The sequence below is a fragment of the Neophocaena asiaeorientalis genome, unplaced genomic scaffold (genome assembly GCF_003031525.2).
Source record: "Neophocaena asiaeorientalis asiaeorientalis breed wild unplaced genomic scaffold, Neophocaena_asiaeorientalis_V1.1 scaffold116, whole genome shotgun sequence".
NCBI classification, from domain to species: domain Eukaryota; kingdom Metazoa; phylum Chordata; class Mammalia; order Artiodactyla; family Phocoenidae; genus Neophocaena; species Neophocaena asiaeorientalis.
In genome coordinates this window covers 8,376,079-8,397,858 of record NW_020174561.1, presented here as the reverse complement: position 1 = coordinate 8,397,858, position 21,780 = coordinate 8,376,079, and the positions used below count along the sequence as shown (strand labels likewise).

Here is a 21,780-nt window from a genome sequence, read left to right as displayed (position 1 = left end):
TGGAGCTCCTTTAAGCAGCGCTCTTAATCCCCTCTACTCGCACACCAGGAAACAAAAAGGGAAGAAAAAGTGTCTTGCCTCTTCGGCAGGTCCAGACTTTCTGCCGGACTCCCTCCCGGCCAGCCGTGGTGCACTAACCCCTTCAGGCTGTGTTCACGCCGCCAGTCCTCTGTCCTCTCCCTGCGAGCGGACCAAAGCCCGAGCCTCAGGTCCCAGGCCCCCACCCCCACCCCCGCCCCGGCGGGTGAGCAGACAAGCCTCTCGGGCTCGTGAGTGCCGGGTGGGCACTGATCCTCCGTGCGGGAATCTCTCCGCTTTGCCCTCCACATCCCTGTTGCTGTGCTCTCCTCCTCGGCTCCGAAGCTTTCCCCCTCCGCCACCCGCTGTCTCCGCCCGCGAAGGGACGTCCTAGTGTGTGGAAACCTTTCCTCCTTCACAGCTCCCTCCCACTGGTGCAGGTCCCGTCCCTATTCTTTTAATATTTGTTTGTTTGTTTGTTTGTTTATTAGCTGTGTTGGGTCTTCGTTTCTGTGCGAGGGCTTTCTCCAGCCGCGGCAAGCGGGGGCCGCACTTCATCACGGTGCGCGGGCCTCTCACTATCGCCGCCTGTCTTGTTGTGGAGCACAGGCTCCAGACGCGCAGGCTCAGTAGCTGCCAGCTCACGGGCCTAGTTGCTCCGCGGCACGCAGGATCCTCCCAGACCAGGACTCGAACCCGGGTTCCCTGCATTGGCAGATTCTCAACCACTGCGTCACCAGGGAAGCCCCGTCCCTATTATTTTGTCTCTGTTTTTTATTTTTTCTTTTGCCCTACCCAGGTACGTGGGGAGTTTCTTGCCTTTTGGGAGGTCTGGGGTCTTCTGTCAGCGTTCAGTAGGTGTTCTGTAGGAGGTGTTCCACGTGTAAATGTATTTCTGATGTATCTGTGGGGAGGAAGGTGATCGCGTTTTACTCTTCCGCAATCTTCCCCTTCCCCCCCCCAGTACTTTCAAAGTAACCTTTTCCTCTGAGTTCTCTGTGGTAAATAAATGTGTGGGTTGTTTCATGTAGGTGCAAAAATTAGTGAATTTTTTTTAAAGTTAAGGAAATGAGAAACTTCGTTTGTTTTTTAACATCTTTATTGGAGTATAATTGCTTTACAATGGTGTGTTAGTTTCTGCTTTGTAACAGAGTTGTTTGTTGAAAGAAGAGTTTTTCCCCTGCAGAGTAAAGTTTAATGAAGGTCAGAAAAATATTCATAATTATATAAGTGGTATGAAACAGTTACACATTTGAATAAAAAATGATGAAAGCATTGAAATTTTATTTGTCCAAAGGAGTATTTATCTGATGACTGTTACATTTAAATAAATTGGAGTTCTTTTTAAAATAATTGGAATAATTTCTCTTTTATTATGAACCAAATTTCAGGGACAGTCTTGGTCCGTGTTTCAAGAGGTATATACATTAAATGCCTGATATTCTGATTTTTTAAGGAGATTTTAGTCTTTGAGGAAATCAGTACCTAATGATAAAACAAGATGTTTATAGTATGACCTCAAAAAACATCAAAACCTTCAGTAGAATCTTCAGGTTTTCTTGCATGTGGTTATAGTCTCAGTAAGTGATTGCTAACTAGATGAACAAGAAGAGAAAGAATTGATTCTTTTAGTTGACTTCAGTAGTGGTCTTTGTACAGAAGAATTTCTCAAAACTCTTTGTTCAAATTCATTTTGCAGACATCTGAAGTTATCTGTGAAGTACAGAAATACACCTTAAATCATTGATTGACTTTAGAATTATATTACTCTGGTTCACAGCGTCCTGTCTGTGAAATAATTTTCAAACAAACATGCTGTTACCCCCATTGTTCACTTGACTTGGTTCTGAATTACTTCTGAAATACCTCCAAACCTGGTTTCATCCTCAAAAGATAATGTATCACCTGTCATTGAGACTGTCCAGACCTATATATAACATAAGCTTGGAAAGCATTATAAAAACATTTAAAATGTGTCCTAGTGGCAGTTTCACCAGAGCAAGTGCATAGCCATAGTCCTATTGCTTCTTCAATTGCATTTTTTGATACTGAATTTCTTTTATACAAGTACAGCTCCTTCTGTGTACTTCTTTTCCTCCATTCTTCCACCTTTTTCCTGTTGCTTTAACTCTTTTAATTTTAAATTTATTTTTGAGAAATTCCTCTTCCTATCTTTTTGTAAGGGGGGGGGGGAATGGCTATTCTTAAAAGTGGTTCTAATGGGACATCTTTACTGAAGGGCATAAAATTCAGTGTATTTCATAGTAAAATTAGGCATACTGAAGACTTGGTACTCTCAAGTCTAGAAAACTTTGAAATATCCAGAAATAGCCTTTTATTCAACAGACATATGAATGCCAGACTTCACTGTGATGATGAGACAAATAAACCTCTTAGGGATTTTCCGATGGGGAGTCAGACATGTTGAATTTCTGGCCAACTGAAATAAAATATAGAGGCATATCAAAGACCTTTGGAGCCCAAAGGAAGAAATTTAAAATTTCTATTTAGAGATGGTTTTTGAGCTGAGTTTAAATGATGAAAGCAATTCAAATAGGAAATAAGAGAGATGATGTGGAAACACATGGTGAAAAGTATAAGATGTGAATGACTAATGGTAAAGGGTATTAAAAAAATCTAAATACAGGAACAGGTGACTTAGAAATGGGTGACTGGGCTACAGAACTCTACAAGGGCAGAGAAATTATTGTTTTCACTGTGTCTAATAGAGTGCTTAACACCTAAATATTTGCATGGGTAGAGGGGTAGGTAAATGGATGATGAGTGGGTAAATGGAGTAAGTTTTCTGAACTAGAAGGGACTTGGAAGTCATCTAGTTCAAACCTGTCTTTTTTGTGGATATGGTAAGTGGGGCCCATACTAGCTAATATCAGGGTTCGAACAAAACCTAGATATTCTGTAATCTGACTCCTAGGTTAATGAGTACCTTTCCTGCCATACTGCGTAATTGTCACCTGTTTAACTTGCTTTGAGCATTTAAGATACAGTTTTACTTATTTCATATTCATTGTCTTCTTTTCAGATTTCCTGTTCTTACCCCACTCCCAGATTATAGATGAACGGGGTTTGATATGAGCAGTAAAGGACCCAAGACCAAATTACTATCTAAATTTATTATTTAAATATGTCTTTTACTGGAAAGGGAACCCTAAATTCTAAGTGATTTAGAATACTTTTTAATCTCAAACATACTTTTGAGATAAATTCATTTAAGGGATAGTAACTGCCTGGGTATGTTGGGGCTATTCCTAAGAAAATTACAGTTTTAATGAATAAAGAAAATCTCCCTTTCCCTCCATACGTTTCTATATTTACCCCCATCTTTTTTTGACATGCAGTGTCAGGAATTTGACAGCTAGGAATTTAATCCTACTTTGCTGTTTTTACATTTACTAGTCTCCTGTTAACTCATCAGTAATGCTTTGCTCAATCTCCTCTCTCGAGGAGATTCAGTAGCTAACACCTAAAAATTCAGTGGACATGTTGCCATCCAGAGTAATCTAAAAAGCTTCCAAGTAGATTAGATTTAGAGATGTACTCCTAAATTTAAAAATTCTCAGTATCTTTCCTAGTAAGTGGAAGAAATTTCCTAGGTTATAGACTTAATAAAATACAGTGTGATCTTTATTTTTTAGGTAATTTTTTTGTGCTATGAGAGTTTTTCCTACAAATGTATTATGTAGTTATGTAATACATTATTCTTTACTCATATGAAAGTAGAGAGAGGCTTTATTCTTGGATCTATCTCGTCACCATTTCCTAGTTCAGACTCTCAGCTGTTCTAACATGGACGTTTGCCTAATGATAGCCCAACTGCTTTTCTGGCTCTAGTTGCTCCACCACCCAATTGTCATATACACTGCTGCCAAATTAATCTTCAGAAGTAGTTCGCGGTTGTCTTTTCTCAAAAAGCTTCTGTAATTCTGCTTTGCCTCCCAAATGAAGTAATTTTTCCATCATGCAGGGCCTTTCAGTTGAAGGCAGTAAATATAACTGAACACCTGCTATGTGCCAGGCATTGAGCTTGGTGCTTTCTATGATGTTGGACTTAACCTATCTTCTCCTCTTGTATTTTGCTCATCTTGGTCCCTCTAATTGAATTACTCTTCTCATCCCTCCAATTTCTGCAAGACCAGAGAGCCTACGCATATTATTTCAAGGCCATTTCTCAGTATCACTTCCATTATGATATCACCCCTGATTCTCTTTTCTTCTTACCCTTGCCTCAACAGAATGTAATTACTAAAAATATATGTTCTCTGTGATGTTTATTGGTCATTCTCTTATGGTACTTTCTGCTTTGTGTTATGATTATGTTTATCATAGCTCCTATTCAACTGTAAGCCCTTTGATCTGTCTAATTACTCTTTGCATCTCTCACAGCACCTACTCTGTTTCCCGGTATGTTGTATACTAAATATTAGTATATACTTGAGTAGTTGGATATGTGTCTTATAAGTGGCTAACCTTTACTTTCAGGGTTTTGAAGGAAAGGACTGATTATATTTACTGATTTAATTTTTTTGCTAAGCATTGAAAGCTGGATGTCATTCACTGGTTTTTAAAAAGCCATACCTATATAATATTTATACCTAATATAAGATCAGTAGTAGAGAATTACATTTTTATTTAACTTGCCATGTGCAGTGCAGGAGACTGTTATTTGACAATAAATTGTTTGTGATTTTTTTAAGAACATTAAATACGTAATTTTAAATAATTGACCCTTTTCTTTTTTAGTGCATTTGCACAGTATAACTTGGACCAGTTTACTCCAGTAAAAATTGAAGGTTATGAAGATCAGGTATGTTTCATATAAACACAGGATCTGATATTCTTTATTTCATTTATAATGGTTAGTGTATCCTGCAAGAATTGTGAAGTGGTATGTTTAAAGTTTAAAAAAAAAGCGTTCATTTTAATCATAGCCACTTAGGAGCAAAGTAATTGAAAATGTAGTTTCTTTTGTTGAGACCAATAATGCTATTAGCAGAAAGTTCCTTTTAGAAATATTCAAATGTAATTATTTTAAGATTTTAGAAGGTAATTGCTTTAAATCTACTTTCTTGTTTTTTATAGGAAAAAAATCAATCCTATATTAATCCAAAATCTAGAGTTTATATTAGTAAGATTTATGCATAATTTAATTGCTCTGGAATTCTACAGTTCTTCATGTGAGTAACTTAGCATTTAGTAATTATTAAATCTTTTCTTTACAAAGTACAAGTTGGAATTACTAAGCAAAGAAAAGCCCCAAAAGTCACTAGCATTCTTAGTTTTTATTTTTTGGTTTACAGTTACTAGTAATTGAACAGTGATTGTGTTTCTGTAATGCTTACATGAAGCACAATTTATATAAAACAATATGAAGAAGGAACTGGAGGTAAAACATAAGAGAGAGTAGTAACAATTAGTTCTCAGTGGCAAATTATATTAAAGCTTGCATTTGGCATTATTCATTATGTAATATGTAGTCTCGTAGTTATAGGGGAAAAAGAGAGACCAGACAGAAGATGACTTATAACTGAAGGGAAAAAGTAAACGTGGGTAGGTAGGTAGGTAGATAGATTTATGCATGTGTGTATACACACACATACATATAAAGGCATGTAGTGTTTCATTTCATGAAGCTCTTAAATTTTTTTTCCTTGGGAGATTTTGTGTTTCGGATTTTTTTTTAAACTGTTATAAACAGTGCTGTATTGAATATCCTCTGGGCACATGGACCATTGTTTTGTTAAGGTAAATCCCTAAAAGAATTGCTGGATCCGGGGATGCATCCTTTTAAAATGTCGGATAGCTCTCAAACTCATTTTATGAACCTACTGTAATTTTAATACTTAAACCTAATAAATATAAAACAAAAAAATCAAACTATACTAATCTCACATATGACTATAGGTTTTAAAACTTTAAACAGATATTAACAAACAGAATCCAGAAATATATCAAAAGAATAATATGCCAAGACTAAATAGAATTTATTACAGGAATGCAGGAGTGGTTCCATGTAAGGCAATATATTGCTCTTATCGCTTAATCAACAAATAAAGAGAAAAACCTTATGATACATCAGTAGACAGTGAAAAGGGGTTTGAAAACTCCAGCAGCTAATCCTCATTACAAAAACCCTAAGTAAAATAGGGATAGAAGAAAACTTCTTAAATATAATATACTGTTTAACGAAAAACAGTAGTAAATATCAAACTGTAAACACTAATATAATTTTAGTTAACATAGAAAATTAGCCAGGTATGTCAACTTATCACCATTATTATTTATCATAAATGGAAGTATAGCAAATAAGACGAGAATGAGAACTCCTAAATCTTTGGAAAAGAACAGAAAACTCTTAGGTGACATGATTTATATATTTAGAAATAGTGAGAAACTCCCATAAATTAACCTCCCAACCAAAATAACCTATTAGACTTAACAGAATTTTGTGAGATGGCTGAATTTAAGGTAAGTGTACAAAATGCATTAACTTTCCTCTATTGTGGCAAGTAGGGACTTTACACTAGTCGTGGTTGGAGGGGGAGGCGTTTCATTTTAAATTGTGGTAATACTGAACATAAACCTTAACAAGAAATGCATAGGATTGTGAAGAAAATGGTGGTTATCTTGAAACACATAAAACAGGTTCTGAGCAAATGGAAGAGCACATTGAATTCCATTTTGAGGTAGAAAGTTAAATTATTTAAAAACTAAAATATGAATTTAATGCAGTTTGATTAGAATCCTGATAGTTTTTTAATTGGTCAAAATTTTCATAAACTTTATATGAAAAACATGCTTGAAGAAACACAAGAAAATGTAAGAGTGGTGAGAGACAATTGCATTGCTAGATAGCAGAAGGTGCTTTACAACCAATGTAAAGTCAAATCAGCGTGGTATTGTGTAGACAAATAGATCGATAGAGCAGCGTATCAAGCCAGAATTTAGTCCCAAAATATATGAATATTTTTATACATGATAAGGTTATAATTTAGACAGACATATAATAAAGGTTATTGGTACCACTGGTTTCTATCAACTACATATGCCATATAGTTAAAGCAGTCCTCTGTCTTACAATATATAGAAATAAATTTCAGGTGGATTAAAAATTTGTAAAATGACTAGAATTTTAGGAGAAAAGAGTCTTACATGTATAATTAAGGGCAGAGGAAACCATCTTAAATAAGACTGGAAACCCAGAAACTATAAAAGAAAAGATGGACATTTTGCTACATATCAATTATTTTAACTATAGAATAAAACAAATACCTCAAATAAAGGACTCTTATAAATTAGTAAGAAAAAAACCCACCCAGATGAAAAATATTTGCTCACAGAAGAGAAAATGGCCCACAAACTTGGAGATATTTAGACCTGTGAGTGAGAGAAATATAATTAAAGTAATGAGATATATTTTATATTCATCAGACTGAAAAAAGAACTGTATACCTGTTGATGGTGATAATTTGAAGGGAAGCATCTCATATATTGTTTGCAGAAATTGTCACAGCCATTTCTGAAAGCAGTCTAATTATGTATTAAAAATTAAAAATATACAAACCCTTTACCTACTGTCCTCACTGCTGAGAATCTAGCTAAGAAAAATAGAAGCATCCAGTGGAAATAGAAACATTAGTATGTTAGAATATATGTACAATAATACTTTAACATTTTTAATGTGCCTATCCCTCCTCCCAAAAAGAGAACAGCCTGGAAATAAAGAGATGGTCCAACAGTAGTGGAATGGCAGAATAAATTGTTATACCCACATCATGGGATAGTATGCAACCATGAAAAAGAATGATGAGAGGTTTACCAGTTGACTCTGAAGGATTTCTATAAAGTGTTGATGTTGAAAAAAACCAGATGCAGAAAAATATGTGTGCATTTTCGTTCCTTCTTGTAGAACAGTGGCCAATAAAAGCCCCTGGATGTGTGTGTATGTATATATAGACGTGTATGTATTTATCTGTGTAGGATAATATGACTGAAAAAAAATCAGAAGGGTACATCCTGTGTTTGCATAATTTACATCAAAGGGATGGGTGAGTCCTGACATAGAGTCAAAGATTGGGAGAGTCGCATGGGGAGGAAAAAAAGCAAAAATTTTTAAAAGAAAGCACAGAATGTCAAATTTATGCGTGTATAATTTAAATGCACATAAACAAAGAAATTACATTTGTTAAAATTTGGAAGTCAGTTGAAAACAACAGTCAGTGATTATCTTAATAAAAACAAGCAGCAGGCACTTAACAGTAGATGAGATTGTGGGCCCAGCAGTAATGTAGGACACACTGAAGAGGATTCTAAGTGGATTAAAAACATACCCTTGGGGCTTCCCTGGTGGCTCAGTGGTTGGGAGTCTGCGGTTCGTGCCCCGGACCGGGAGGATCCCACGTGCCGCGGAGCGGCTGGGCCCATGGGCCATGGCTGCTGGGCCTGCGCGTCCGGAGCCTGTGCTCCACAACGGGAGAGGCCACAGCGGTGAGAGGCCCGCGTACAGCAAACAAAACAAAACAAAACAAAACATTCACTTGTAACCCTTCTCAATGGAGGTTATTACCAGTTCCTTAGTTTTGAGGAACTGGAGACTGTCCATAGTTCTCAAAAACAAAACAAAACATGACTCCAGCAGGGTAATTAGACAATGGATTTTTACCCCCCCACCAGGTAGCTGGATGTTATATTGGGAGAAAATCAGATCCACTGATCTGAGCTGCATGAGAGCAGCCTCATTGTCTTTATAGTCTGCTCATTTGAAGTATTATACTTGGGCCATATAGTTAAACCAGTTGCTTGGAATAGAATTATTTTATAGTTTTAAGGAAAAAGTTCAAGTGAATGTATAATATATCAGTATTTAAATGCTATTTTAAATATTTTTTTTCCAAAATTCATTGCATCATTGAAGGTATTGATTACAGAACATGGTGACCTGGGAAATGGAAAGTTTTTGGATCCAAAAAACAGAATCTGTTTCAAATTTGATCACTTAAGAAAGGAAGCAACTGATCCAAGACCATACGAAGCAGAAAATGCAATTGAATCTTGGAGAACTTCAGTAGAAGCTGCTCTGCGAGCTTATGTAAAAGAACATTATCCAAATGGGGTCTGCACTGTAAGTTATCCAGTGTGCACTTTTTTCTTTTGTATTATGTAAATATGACGGTGATTTTGTGATATCTTGAAATTTATAGTAACTTACAGAATGGACATTTTATAATTTAATATTCCTTTTTTTGAAGTAAATATTTCTAAGAATGTTTACTATTTTTTTCAAGAAACTTTAAATAGTAAATGTATTATGATAGTCAAAAATGGAAAAATGGTTGTACCTTGAATTAAATCCAAGTAGTAATTCTCATACATTGATTTGAGGAACTTGATATGATGAGATTCTTTAATGTCATGTTCATGACTCATCTCCCTAAGTTTACATCAAACTTCTTTTCATTAAATTACAAAATCTTAGAACAAATAAAATTATTTGGAAGTGAACTCTTGTCCTCGTGTGTTTTATAATCAAATTTCTTAAGGTTTTAAATGTGGTTCTTTCATAGGTTTAACCTATTTTTTATTTTCAGGATAAAATATGATAGAAAGTAGGAGTACTTTTTTTTTCTTTCATAGCCTGTGCCTAGCTATGCTTTTTAGTCCCCCACATTTGTGTTTCTGTGATCTTCTCCATAGCCAGTGATTTTTTGAAATGCAAATCAGACCATGAAAGCTCCTGCTTGAAATTCTTCAAAGATTTCGTGTTGCACTTAGGATAGAGTCCAGACTTCTGAACGTGGTTTTCAAGGCCCTGTGAACCTGGCCTCTGCCTACCTCTCCAGCCTAAGATGACCATACATCCTGATTTATACCTGCTGTCCCAACATAGTTATTAGTATTACCAATAGCCACCTCATTTCACTCTCAGAAGATTCCTGGTTAGGACAAAAATTCATATGGTCGCCTTAAGTATCCAGCTCTCAATAATTATTTGAGAAGTATAGCAACATAACCTAAAATACCTTACAGGTTCTTTGAATTATAACCATGTTGATTAGGATTATTTTGGAAGAATACCTCAAGAATAAGGTGGTGAGGTTGAGTTAGAGGGTCCTTACTTGTTCCCAGGGGATCGAAAGACAAATTATTCATTACTTTTTAAAAGCAGTTGGCAAGAGGTGAAATAACATCACCATACCATTGCAGGCATTCTCTTAGTGAACTTTCTTAGTTGTAAGTAAATTAACTTTTTCACTTCTATCTCAGTACTTTTTTATTTTAAATGTGTAGAGAAATGGCAACCCCTGAGATTGTGGGATGTTTATGCATATTTTGAGAGTACAGTTATTTTTTTCCAATAAATTGTACTTCATTAATTGTGAGCTATTTTATGATTCACTAAGAATCTGTGATTAGGTGTACATATTTAAGTATTTGTTTTTCTAGCTACTGTATTGGAATGATGACCTACTTTGTATTCTTTTATATGTTCTTGCCAAAATGCTGTACAATTTTCAGTATTTTATAGATGTTTAAAGTTGGACATTCTGTGGCCCTAAATTCACTCTTGTGTTTATTTTCTTTACCAACAAGGTATATGGTAAAAAAATAGATGGACAGCAGACCATTATTGCATGCATAGAAAGCCATCAGTTTCAAGCAAAAAACTTTTGGTAAGTTAAAATTTTGTGTATTGGGGAATTTTGATACTGCTTATTCTCTTTGTAGTTCTTTATTGATTGGGCCTATACCTTGTTTCTGTATGATTGACTAAGAACAATATAATATAAAACTTCAGCCTTTTTATATAAGAAAAATACCTGTTCTATAATCAACCTGATCTTTCAAAGGTGGCAGTAAATCTGTTGACACTCAGTGAAAAGAAGGTGGGAGAGCATTGGGTGTTTTTAGACTAGCAAGCAGCATTCTGAGGGAACATGCGTGCCTGTGAGCAGACCAGTTGGCAGGCCCATATGCTCATTCTGTGAAGGGGTTGTTCCTGAATGAGACTTACATGGGGGAGGAGGGCAGAGGTACTTACAAAGTGAAGAATGATTGCGTTTTGGTACGTGAACTTTGGTGACTCTGAAGTAGATGTTTTCGTGTGGATTGCTTTGTGCTTGGTTGGCCAATGTGAGGAAGTAATGACACGTTTTGTCCAGCGAGGCAAATTACAGTCATGCCTTACAAATTTTTGTACAAATCATTTGATTATCCCTTGTAAAAGTCCAGCTCCCCAAAGCACTGATTTGCACTCTTAATCTTGGACCTTTAACAAGTTGCTGGGCCTTTTTATTCTTAGACAAGACTATTTCTGAGATATCTCCTGTTATAAAATTCTGTGGCTCTCCAAGACTTTATAAGTTCAGAATTGAATGAAATCTTTACTTTTATCCTCCCTTTTTGATAATACATTCTAAGGCCATCAGAGTAAGTGTGGTCATAGTGTTTACCTTTTAAGTATATTAGTCTTTGACTTGTTAGCCGAGTTGGTTGGTGGTGCTGTTAAGGGTAGAGTAGCAGGTATCAGTAACCCCTGTGGACCACTTTGGTCTATGGCCCAAGGTTGCTCCACTACTTAACCATCACAGGAATAAATGCAGGTTACAGGAGCTTTTGGAGGAAAGAGATCCATTATCACTGCAGGAAAATAAATTCTATTTGTAAACATAGGCCTTAATGACAAGCTGTAGTTTCCTAAAAATTCTGTTGTATTAACTTACTTGTATGGCCTTGATATAAATGTAGTTTCTCCATTTTTGGCCTAAAAACTTGTAGCATTAATTTACCAGTATCCTAAGAAATAAGTCTTCACAAAATTGCTATTAATTTGTGCTGTTTGTGCCAGGATATATATAATAAAATCAATTTTGTTGGGATTGAACTCGTTACTAAGTTTTAGTTTAAAATATATAAATATATATATATAAAATAAAATAGTAAATTTACTAGTTTTCAGAAATACAGTTTGAGTGTTAGCATATATAAAATGAAAATGATATCCTTGAATTTTCTAGTCTGTTTCACTTCACATATCTGAATTTTTTTTTCCTAAACTACCACTATGAACATTATATCATTGAAGCTAAAAATCACTTCCACTTTTTGGAAAAGATAATTTTTTATGACATTCCAAAGTGCTAGACATCACATATCACAATAACCTCAGTAAAATCTAAATATTTTGGTACAAGGAAATTACTTCAGTTCACCTCAAATGCAGATAGCATAAAAATCAGAAGATTCTAGTCATGGTCATTTCTTAGATTTCACTAGGGACATTCTTTTCTTGGTCTCTGCTGTTTCCCTAACATCTAGCAGTATTGAGGGCTTAATAAATGTTTGTTGAATAAATACACATTTCTAATTAAAGCATTAATAGAAGAGAAGGGAAGAATATAATTAAAGGCTAGGACATCTTGACTGTTTACTCCATTGATGAAAGAAAGGGTACTGTCTATGCAGTGCAGTTTACTATTACTATATAGTAATGCCTCTGGAAGGATCTTTTGAAATAGTTCTCAAATTGGTATGATTACTTGATTTGGAATTTCTTTTTTTTTTTAATTTTCACAATCAGTGGTGATATATGTATGTTGTCATTATAAATCAGAAATGTGTATGCTCAGAACTCACTAGTGCTTGATAGTAATACCTAAATAAAAGGAATAACTTCTTTTGGAATCATGAAATAAAAATGAATAGATCTAAGTTCTTTTTCCAGTCAAGCTTCAATGGATAATTTTGGCTAAGTCACTCAAAATCAAAACATGTTATAAAATTATCTTTTATTTCGTAGAACATAAACATTGTTCTAATAATAGTACTTTTCAAATGATAAGTGTTAACTTTAGGTATGAGAGTGCTATCATTCTGCAGGTTTTTGTGATTGGGCAGACTGCAAGAATATTTAAGGGAACCCAGAAATAATTCTGTAGCAAAGCCAGTATAGTGATCCATTAGCTCTGTGACTGTTTTAGAAATATATACTGTTTTAAAAAAAACAGGTATAAGTTTACATATCAGAATATGTCTTTAGTATGCAAAAGTATGCAAATAGAGGTCAGAAGAAAAGGAGTTGCTATGAAAAGGCTGTCAGGAAAAAATTAGGATAAAATTAATTATCTAGGAGACAAAAATGAATAACATGCCTGTTGCTTGTTTGTAATGTCACAGTTTCTTACGATTAATCTGTATCAATTTTATACCAAAAATCATTTTGGGATCTAGGAGGAGGATGTATGTGCCTTTTATGTGGAAACTTAAGTCTAAAATTGGAAAAGGGAAAAAAATCTGATGCTTATAACCCTTTAAAGCCCTTCTCTTTCCAGATATCAAAATCTCCTTAAGAATGTTGTATTACTATCTATTGTTTTAAAACTACGGGACTTTGTGTCATTCACTGGATGGTAAACTTGTGAAAGCCCCTGGTAATCTGAACATTTATTCAGGTTTTTCATAATTAAAGCGTAAGTCAGAAAACTGATGTAGTTTTGGACTGTATTTTAAGCCTTAGCTTTAGAGTTCTGAGGTTGCATCCATTATATAGGTCATTTTTTATCAGCAGGATGAAGATTAAATGTAGCCCATAACTGAACGTAACCTCTTGATTCTTTTGAATATTTCAGGGATTAAAAAAAAGAATGTCCAGCATCCATTCCCCACACTGTCTCGTACTGTAGTGTGAAATTTAAATCTGGAACTTAAAATTTATTCAAATTATTTTCCCTACCTTATTTATAGCTGCTGTTTTTATTTTTAAGGAATGGTCGTTGGAGGTCAGAGTGGAAGTTTACAATCACTCCTTCAACCACTCAGGTGGTTGGCATCTTGAAAATTCAGGTATGAAATAAAAAGAATTTGCTGATCTCTAGATGATTCTGAGCATAGAAGCAGCTAATTCATATGTTTACATTTTCATAGTACTCAATAACTGTTTCTTTTCCAGGTCTTTGTTTTGAGGTAATGGGAAAAACAAGTAGTGCTGATTTCATCTTTTAAATAACCTTGCAGTTCATTTCCTAGTCATCAGAAATCTGCAAGGATAGCTGACAGATTCTAAAAACACAGCTAAAATTAGATGCTACCATTTGGTCTGCTCTTCATACAATTTGTTCATCCAAGCATCTTCTGAGTTTGAGTTGTGCTGTTCTGTCTTTTGAATTGGAGTGGAGTTGAGTGAGGTATAATATTAATATATGTGTGTGTATAGATGTATAAGTATATATATATGTTAACACATGTACATACTACATATATCTTAAGTATCTTCTGTACTCATATTTGGCTTCTTATATGAAACCCACTAGAATTGACTCAGTGTAAGCTCATATGTTTCTATAGAAGAAATTTGATAACTAAGAGGATTTAAATATGAATATTACTAAATAAGTTAAAGAAGAATACTGACTAATTTCTTTGTATCTTGGATCACTTATTTATTCAGTACATTTGTTGCTTAACTATCATGAAAGGTATTATGCTAAGAGCCATAAAGGAATAAAAATGAATCAGATGCACTGCTCTATCATTTGACTCCAGTATACATTATTTCTAGTCTTTTATCCTATTACTTGTATGTCTTGGTGTGGCTATTGTTTAGGGGCTAGAAAATAGAGGTTATGAGCATGGATTCTGAAACCAGACTGCCTGAGTTTGAATCCCAGCTCTGCCAGTTATTAGCTGTATGACATCAGGAAGTCATTTAAGCTCTTTCTGTTTCCTCATCAGCTAAAAACAAGAAAACAGCAACAATGAAATAGCTCATGCAATTTTTTGAAGATGAGTTAATATGGGCAAAATGATTAGAACAGAGCCAGACATAAAGTGCTTATTGAATGGTAGCCATTATTGTTGACATTATTTTTTCCTTCAGTTAGGCCTCTAGCTCTCACCTGGATGATTTCTGAGATGTGCCCCTGTTGGGCTAAAGCTTGTTGAGAGCCAGGGTTGGCTGGTTCTATCTTAAGCACTTGGCATGATGCCTGGTTTATAATGGTTACTTTATTTTGTTGATTGGTTGGACCCTTTGCCATCTCCTAATCCACTTTTTTACATTGCCATCAAGAAAGGTGATTTTTAAAAATTTAAATCTGGATATGTTACTTGCCACTTGAGACCATTTTAGTGGTACACTCACCTACTAGATAGTCCAGACATATTTGCATGGCATAGAAGGCCCAGGGTTGACTTGTCACCTACCTGTATATTCCGCCAGCCACAGCTCCTCCTCTCCAAACTCGCACACATTCCAGTCCTAAGTGCCTGCAGGCCTTTCCTAAAGTATGCTCTTCTCTACTAAGCTCAGTTTCCTCACCTTCCCTAGTTTGTTAAACTCATTTTACTAAGCCCAAGTACAGTGTTACCTCTTTTCTGAAGTCCTTTTTTATGTCTCAGAGAGTCTGGAGTATTGCTAATGTACTTTGTATGTACCTCTTACTGTGTTGTGTTGAAATATGAGGTCAGGGGCTGTCTTTTTAAAAGCTTTGTGTCTCTAGAACTTCCTGTAGTAGCAGTCATATATAGTAATCACTCATAGTAATCACTCAGTTAATGTTCATTGAATAAATTCATGTCTTTGAATTTGAGGAATTAAATGGTTGGTGGAAATACACAAAACAAGAGTGGTGTTGGGAGATAATACTGAGAGTTTGATTTTGGAAATCTTGAGTTTAGATACCAGTAGAACATCTATGAGGTAGAAATGTGCAGCAGTCCAGTCAATGGAGGGCTCGCCTGAGTAACTGCAGGAACTGCTACCTAGTTCCTCGCTAGCCTAAGGGCAGGAAGAGGCTCGCTGGAGTTTAAGGTCAGGAGCTCAGCAGAGAAGACTAGGTTAGAGCTGAAATCGGTAGTCATCTGCATTGATGTGATTGTTGAAGCCATGAGGATCTTGATAACTCCTGTAATATGGTTTCTGTAATTTCTTTTTCTAATAGGTTCATTATTATGAAGATGGTAATGTTCAGCTAGTGAGTCATAAAGATATACAAGATTCCCTAACAGTGTCTGTAAGTAATTAATTCCAAAATAAAATTTAAACAACCTAATACTTCTATACAACTAGAGCGGTTTTGGAATTAACATTTTAAGTAGTATTTCTGCTTCAGATTAAAGTGTTTTCAGATAGATTAAAGATGGTAAGTAATTGGAAATTGGTACCTAACTTTTTTTTTAGCAGCTTTATTTAAAGAGATACAATTCACATACCATTCAGTTCACCCATTTAAAGTATAAAATTTTTTTTTAAGTATTATATTAATAGGGTTGTACAACAGTCACCACAATGTAATTTAGAACATTTTCATCCTCCAAAAACCCTGTATCCATTAGCAGTCGTTCCCCGTTCCCTCCCACCAGCCCTTCCCCCAAACCCCTCTCAGCCCTAGGCAACCATGTGAATCTACTTTCTGACTCTGGATTTTGCTGTTCTGGACATTTTATATAAATGGAATCCTACGATATGTGACTTTTTGCGACAGGCTTTTTTCACCTAGCATAATATTTTCAAGGTTCATCCATGTTAGAGCATGTGTCAGTACTTCATTCCTTTTTGTAGCCAAATAATAATCCATATACCACATTCTATTTATATATTTATTAGTTGATGGACATTTGTGTTTTCTACTTTTTGCTGCTGTGAACCTTTGTGTATACTGTTTTTTTGTGTAGACATTGTTTTAATTTCTCTTTGATGTATACATAGCAGTGGCATTGCTGGGTTGTATGGTAGTTCTTTGTTTAACCTTTTGAAGAACTGCCAGACTGCTTCCAAAGTTGCTGCACTATTTTTACATTCCCATCAGTTGTATATAAGATTTCCAGTTTTTCCACATCCTCACCAAAGCTTATGTCTACCTTTTTATTATAGCCATCCTAGTTGGTCTTAATTGTATCTTTTTTTTTTAATTAATTTATTTATTTTTGGCTGCATTTTTGGTTCTTCATTGCTGTGCGCGGCTTTCTCTAGTTGCGGCAAGCAGGGGCTACTCTTCGTTGCGGTGTGCAGGCTTCTCATTGCGGTGGCTTCTCTTGTTTCGGAGCTTGGTCTCTAGGCACATGGGCTTCACTAGTTGTGGCACTCAGGCTCAGTAGCTGTGGCTCGTGGGCTCTAGAGTGCAGGCTCAGTAGTTATGGCGTAAGGGCTTAGTTGCTCCACAGCATGTGGGATCTTCCTGGACCAGGGCTTGAACCCATGTCCCCTGCATCGGCAGGTGGATTCTTAACCACTGTGCCACCAGGGAAGCCCCTGTTAATTGCATCTTACTGTGATTTTTATTTATATTTTCCTGATGGATAATGATATTGAGCATCTTTTTGTGTATTTGTTGGCCGTTTGAATAGCTTCTTTGGAAAAATGTCTTTTCAGATCCTTTATCTATTTCTTAATTGGACTCGTGTTTTTATTGTTGTTGTAATTGTTGCTTATGTATTCTGATAGAAGTCCTGTATCAGATATATGATTTACAAATATTTTCTCCCATTCTGTGTGTCTTTTCACTTTCTTGGTAGTATCATTTGCAAAACAGAAGATACCAGTTTTGATGTGGTCCAGTTTATTTTTTCTTTTGTAACTTATGCTTTTGGAATATTAATAGAAACCATTGCTTAACCCAAGATCGTGACGATTTACTCCAGTGTTTTCTTCTACGAATTTTATAGTTTTAGCTTTTAAATTTACATCTGTGCTCCTGTACTTAACTTTTAAACCCTATTGTATTTTTTTTCTCTATTTGGAGTATGATTTAATGAAGTTTTTCTGATGTTCAGCTTTCAAATTCTGGAAATTTTGAACTTGGTTTTTTTTCCCTGCAGAGGTCTTTTCACACATTCTTTTCATTGAACATGCAACTATTTCTTTGCAGAATTTTTTTGTCCCAAAGAAATATGTTAACAGTGACATTTCTGATAAACATTTGTTTATCAAATGTGTTGTATACCTAAAAGCATTAGTATATTATAAACATCAACTGCTAATATTTAAAATTAGCTAACTTACAAATATTTTTAAAACTTTATTTTTAATTTAAGAAAGCATTTGATTTAATGTTAAGAAGCATGTGTGAGTGTGTTAGGCCAGATGCTACCTGAAAAGAAATGAAAGCTGTGGGATTTTTGGATTTTCTTTTCTTTTCTTTTTTGCTTTTTCTTTTGTTTTTTTTCAAGTTTTCATTAGCACTTAGGTGATTTCTGCTTTCTTGCTAAGTAGTATTCTTCTTGCAAAATTGCCAGGAAAGATAATTACTAATGTCTGGTCTCCACTCAATATAGTTCTATATCGTGAGTATATATGTAATATTATTTGTGTAACAAGATACTTAGTATTCTTTGAGGAGTTTGACATTGAGTAAAGAGTCTTCCTAAGAGAGATTTGTCTACAAAATTATAGACTGTGGAGTTGTGAGATCTCGTCATAGTAATTAAACTTGACTAATAGGCCAATTTGTGCTGAGTGTTTTAGGAATTACCTTTTCACTTTATCTTAGAGGGTTTTCATTGTTGTTTTACTATTTTTGGATAGAAAAAATGTACCCATTATATAAATACATATGTAAATATATATAAATAATATATGTAAAGTAAGGTGTTAGATAATTTTACGTCAACAATTGTTAACTTTTAGTGTTAGGAAAGAAGCAAAGAAATGCATTATATCGGAATAAAATTCCAATATAAAAAAATTTTTTTAAATTTTTTTCAGAAAATATTTAAACACTAAAAAATGCACCTTAAACTTTAAAATATGCTTTTTCTAATTGGTAATATTTTTTAAATGTATCATTATGGTGGTAAATATTGTTCAGTAAATATTTAGCAATATAGTCATTAACTAGAAATCTGTGACTAACATCTTACCCGTAAAGATTTTTGAAATGCTGTTAAGTGTTATAATTGAATTTTTCATCAACATATACTATTAAGATTTCACTTTCCTTAACCAGTGAAACACTAAAGCCATGCTCATTCTGTAGACTTTTAAAACATTTTTGCCTAGTTCCCCTTGAATTTAGAATAATTGATCTTACAATATTTTCCCTTTGTCATAATATCCATCTGTGTTATTTATTAAATTATAAGAAATCATTAACCATACATCTATTGACATACCTATTTAAAAGTAATAGTGGTGTAGTTTTAAATTACTATTTTATTTACTTTTGATTTTGTTTTTCATTCAGAATGAGGTGCAAACAGCAAAAGAATTTATAAAGATTGTAGAGGCTGCAGAAAATGAATACCAGGTATGATTTTCAAAAATATTGTATAATCTATATTTGCTTGTAAATAATGGCACTGAAATTTTAATTTCAGTCATAAGACTGAATTTTTTCATTGTTTCACTATAATAAGATATAGTCTTTTTTGTGTGTGTTTTGTTTGTTTTAGTTCAAGGGCAAACTTGTGAAAATGTAGCTAAAACTCAGTTTTAGCTAACTGTAATTTCTGAGTATTGGTCAAAATAGGCCAAGATTTTAAATGGTTATTTTGTTTCTGATTGGAAATTCTACTTTAGGAGCAATTTCCCAAAGCATTTGGATTATATGTGGTCTCCTTAGATCATATTTCATTTTGTACTCTTTTACATTCTTTACCTGCTTCTAAATTGCACTCTTGAATTTAAGCATTTAATTTGTGTATTGGACACGTTTCCACTCCTTGCAGATAGTAACTTGTGAAATTGTTCTGAGAGAAATAGTAAAATAGATCCAAAATGAGGACACACAGATAGTAAATATAATTTATAATTTCATTTTATTAAATTTAATTATTCAAAATGATTATAAGCTTTTTCTTTTAGCTGCTTTTATAAATAGCTTTTAAAACCATATTGGGGTTTTTATTTGGCTTTTTAAAAACAGTGAAACAGACTGCTTAAATAAAGATGTTTCCTAAAACATCTGTGTGTTTTATACATTGTTCTGTTCCTTTTATTTCTTTAAACTTTTAACTACTGTTTTTCATAGACTGCCATCAGTGAGAATTATCAGACAATGTCGGACACTACTTTCAAAGCCTTACGTCGACAGTTGCCAGTTACACGCACTAAGATTGATTGGAACAAGATCCTTAGCTACAAGATTGGCAAAGAGATGCAGAATGCATAAGATGAACATTGCATGACCGGATCATTTTAGTGTCTTTGCGTTTTAAAAAAAATCATTGCAAAAGTATTCAGAACTGTCAAGCTACCCAGTCAGATGGGCTGTTGCCATTTAAAATCACTGTAATTAATTAGTTTGGTTAGAGCACAGAGCTTAGCTAATCAACCATTATTTTTTATTTCTTTTGTTCAAAGAAGATTGAAAATCAGTTTAGTTTAAATGTCTTTTACTTTCTTTTATGCCTTTCTTTCTTACAATGAAGACATGATTCCTCTAGTTTAATGTCAGAAGTTTTTTGAAGTGTTTCAAAAGTATTTTACTTACCGTAACCCTAAAATTATTGTCTTTTGGTTTATGAAGTGGGTAACTTTTGATATATGCCCAGTTCTTTTTAATGGGGTCAATAATGGACATTCTAGTTTAAGGTGGTTGATGGATTTAGCCATATATGCTGCTAAAGAAATTGTCTACCTTTTCCCCCTTACCTCTTTCATTTATGTAAGATTGAGATTAGAGGGAAAGCATTTTCTATATTAATTGTGTTTAAACCTTTCAAGAAGGTTATTTAGCTAGCTTAGTGTTTAACTAAACTTTTTTTAAAAAAGACCAAGGTCTAATGCTGTTTTGAGATTCTGAATTAAATGAAAATACTTATTTCAGAAATGCATTTAATGCTTTTTTCTTGTGACAGTTATGCAAATTAGCTTGGATTCCATATGTCCCTGAGTTATTTTTATCATAAAGCCACAAATGTATTATAACAAGGCAAATTGTAATATATATAATCCTGAACTCATGACCATGTCTCAGTTTATTTTTTTCTTGGATTGAAAAGTACTAAAATTCAATGTGACATTAAAATGAAATGAGAGCATTTCATTTTATACTATTTATTTGAGTATAAAAATCACTTACCAGTGAATCATATATATTATTTTAAAATACTTTCTTTGGATATTTGTGATCCTTAACTGGTTGTAAATTAGAAAAGTTGGGAGTACATGTGGTGTGCAGTTAAGTCTAAATTTTTCCATCTTCCTATGCATCATAAGCATGTTTGTAATATTTTAAAAAATACATTTACTGATGGTACAGGAATTTCAAGCCTGTGGTGAATGTTAGTATTTACTATAGGGAGGGTGAATTTGTGGTTTCATTCAGTTGAGTATTGCTTATTATACTCCAGTGGAATCCTTTCCTCACATACTCCTGTGGATGTCTGGGCCTGGAAATGTTTTTTTAAAAAACACCACTTTTATTTTGTACAATAAAATATTTCATTAGCTTGAATTGTATAGATTTTGAAAATTCTCTCAATGAAAGCATGTTGTTTAATATCTTTTTAAAAATCACAGTTGGGCTTTGAAAGCATTGAGAATATAATATGAAATTATGACATTTTTGGTTAAATCATTTTTTCTAGTTTTAAAATGCAAGTTTTGTCATATTGAGATTCTGGAAGAAAATGAATTAGCAGTGTTAATTATTCTCTTTTTTAAAACACATTTTCAAAGGTCTGATGATTCTAACCAAAAACTAGGTGAATCTTTAATTGATTAGCTTAATCGTGTCAACTGGGCTATCATGGGATTATACCCCCTGAAGGTCAATTACTTTGGCTATGTTTTATGACCTAGAATGCTGT

General features: G+C 34.2%; 1 protein-coding gene across 1 annotated transcript in view; it reads left to right on the top strand.

Moving 5' to 3' along the window:
• Positions 1–21,425, top strand: part of CAPZA2 (capping actin protein of muscle Z-line subunit alpha 2) — a 56,667-nt gene extending 35,242 nt beyond the window's left edge. Inside the window, exons 4-10 of the mRNA XM_024757779.1 lie at positions 4,780–4,843; positions 8,951–9,157; positions 10,627–10,706; positions 13,797–13,875; positions 15,972–16,043; positions 19,212–19,274; positions 19,998–21,425. Coding sequence (XP_024613547.1) covers positions 4,780–4,843; positions 8,951–9,157; positions 10,627–10,706; positions 13,797–13,875; positions 15,972–16,043; positions 19,212–19,274; positions 19,998–20,138 — 706 coding nt within the window. The 3' untranslated portion in view covers positions 20,139–21,425. The remainder of the gene's footprint in view (positions 1–4,779; positions 4,844–8,950; positions 9,158–10,626; positions 10,707–13,796; positions 13,876–15,971; positions 16,044–19,211; positions 19,275–19,997) is intronic.
• Positions 21,426–21,780: the final 355 nt, after the last annotated feature.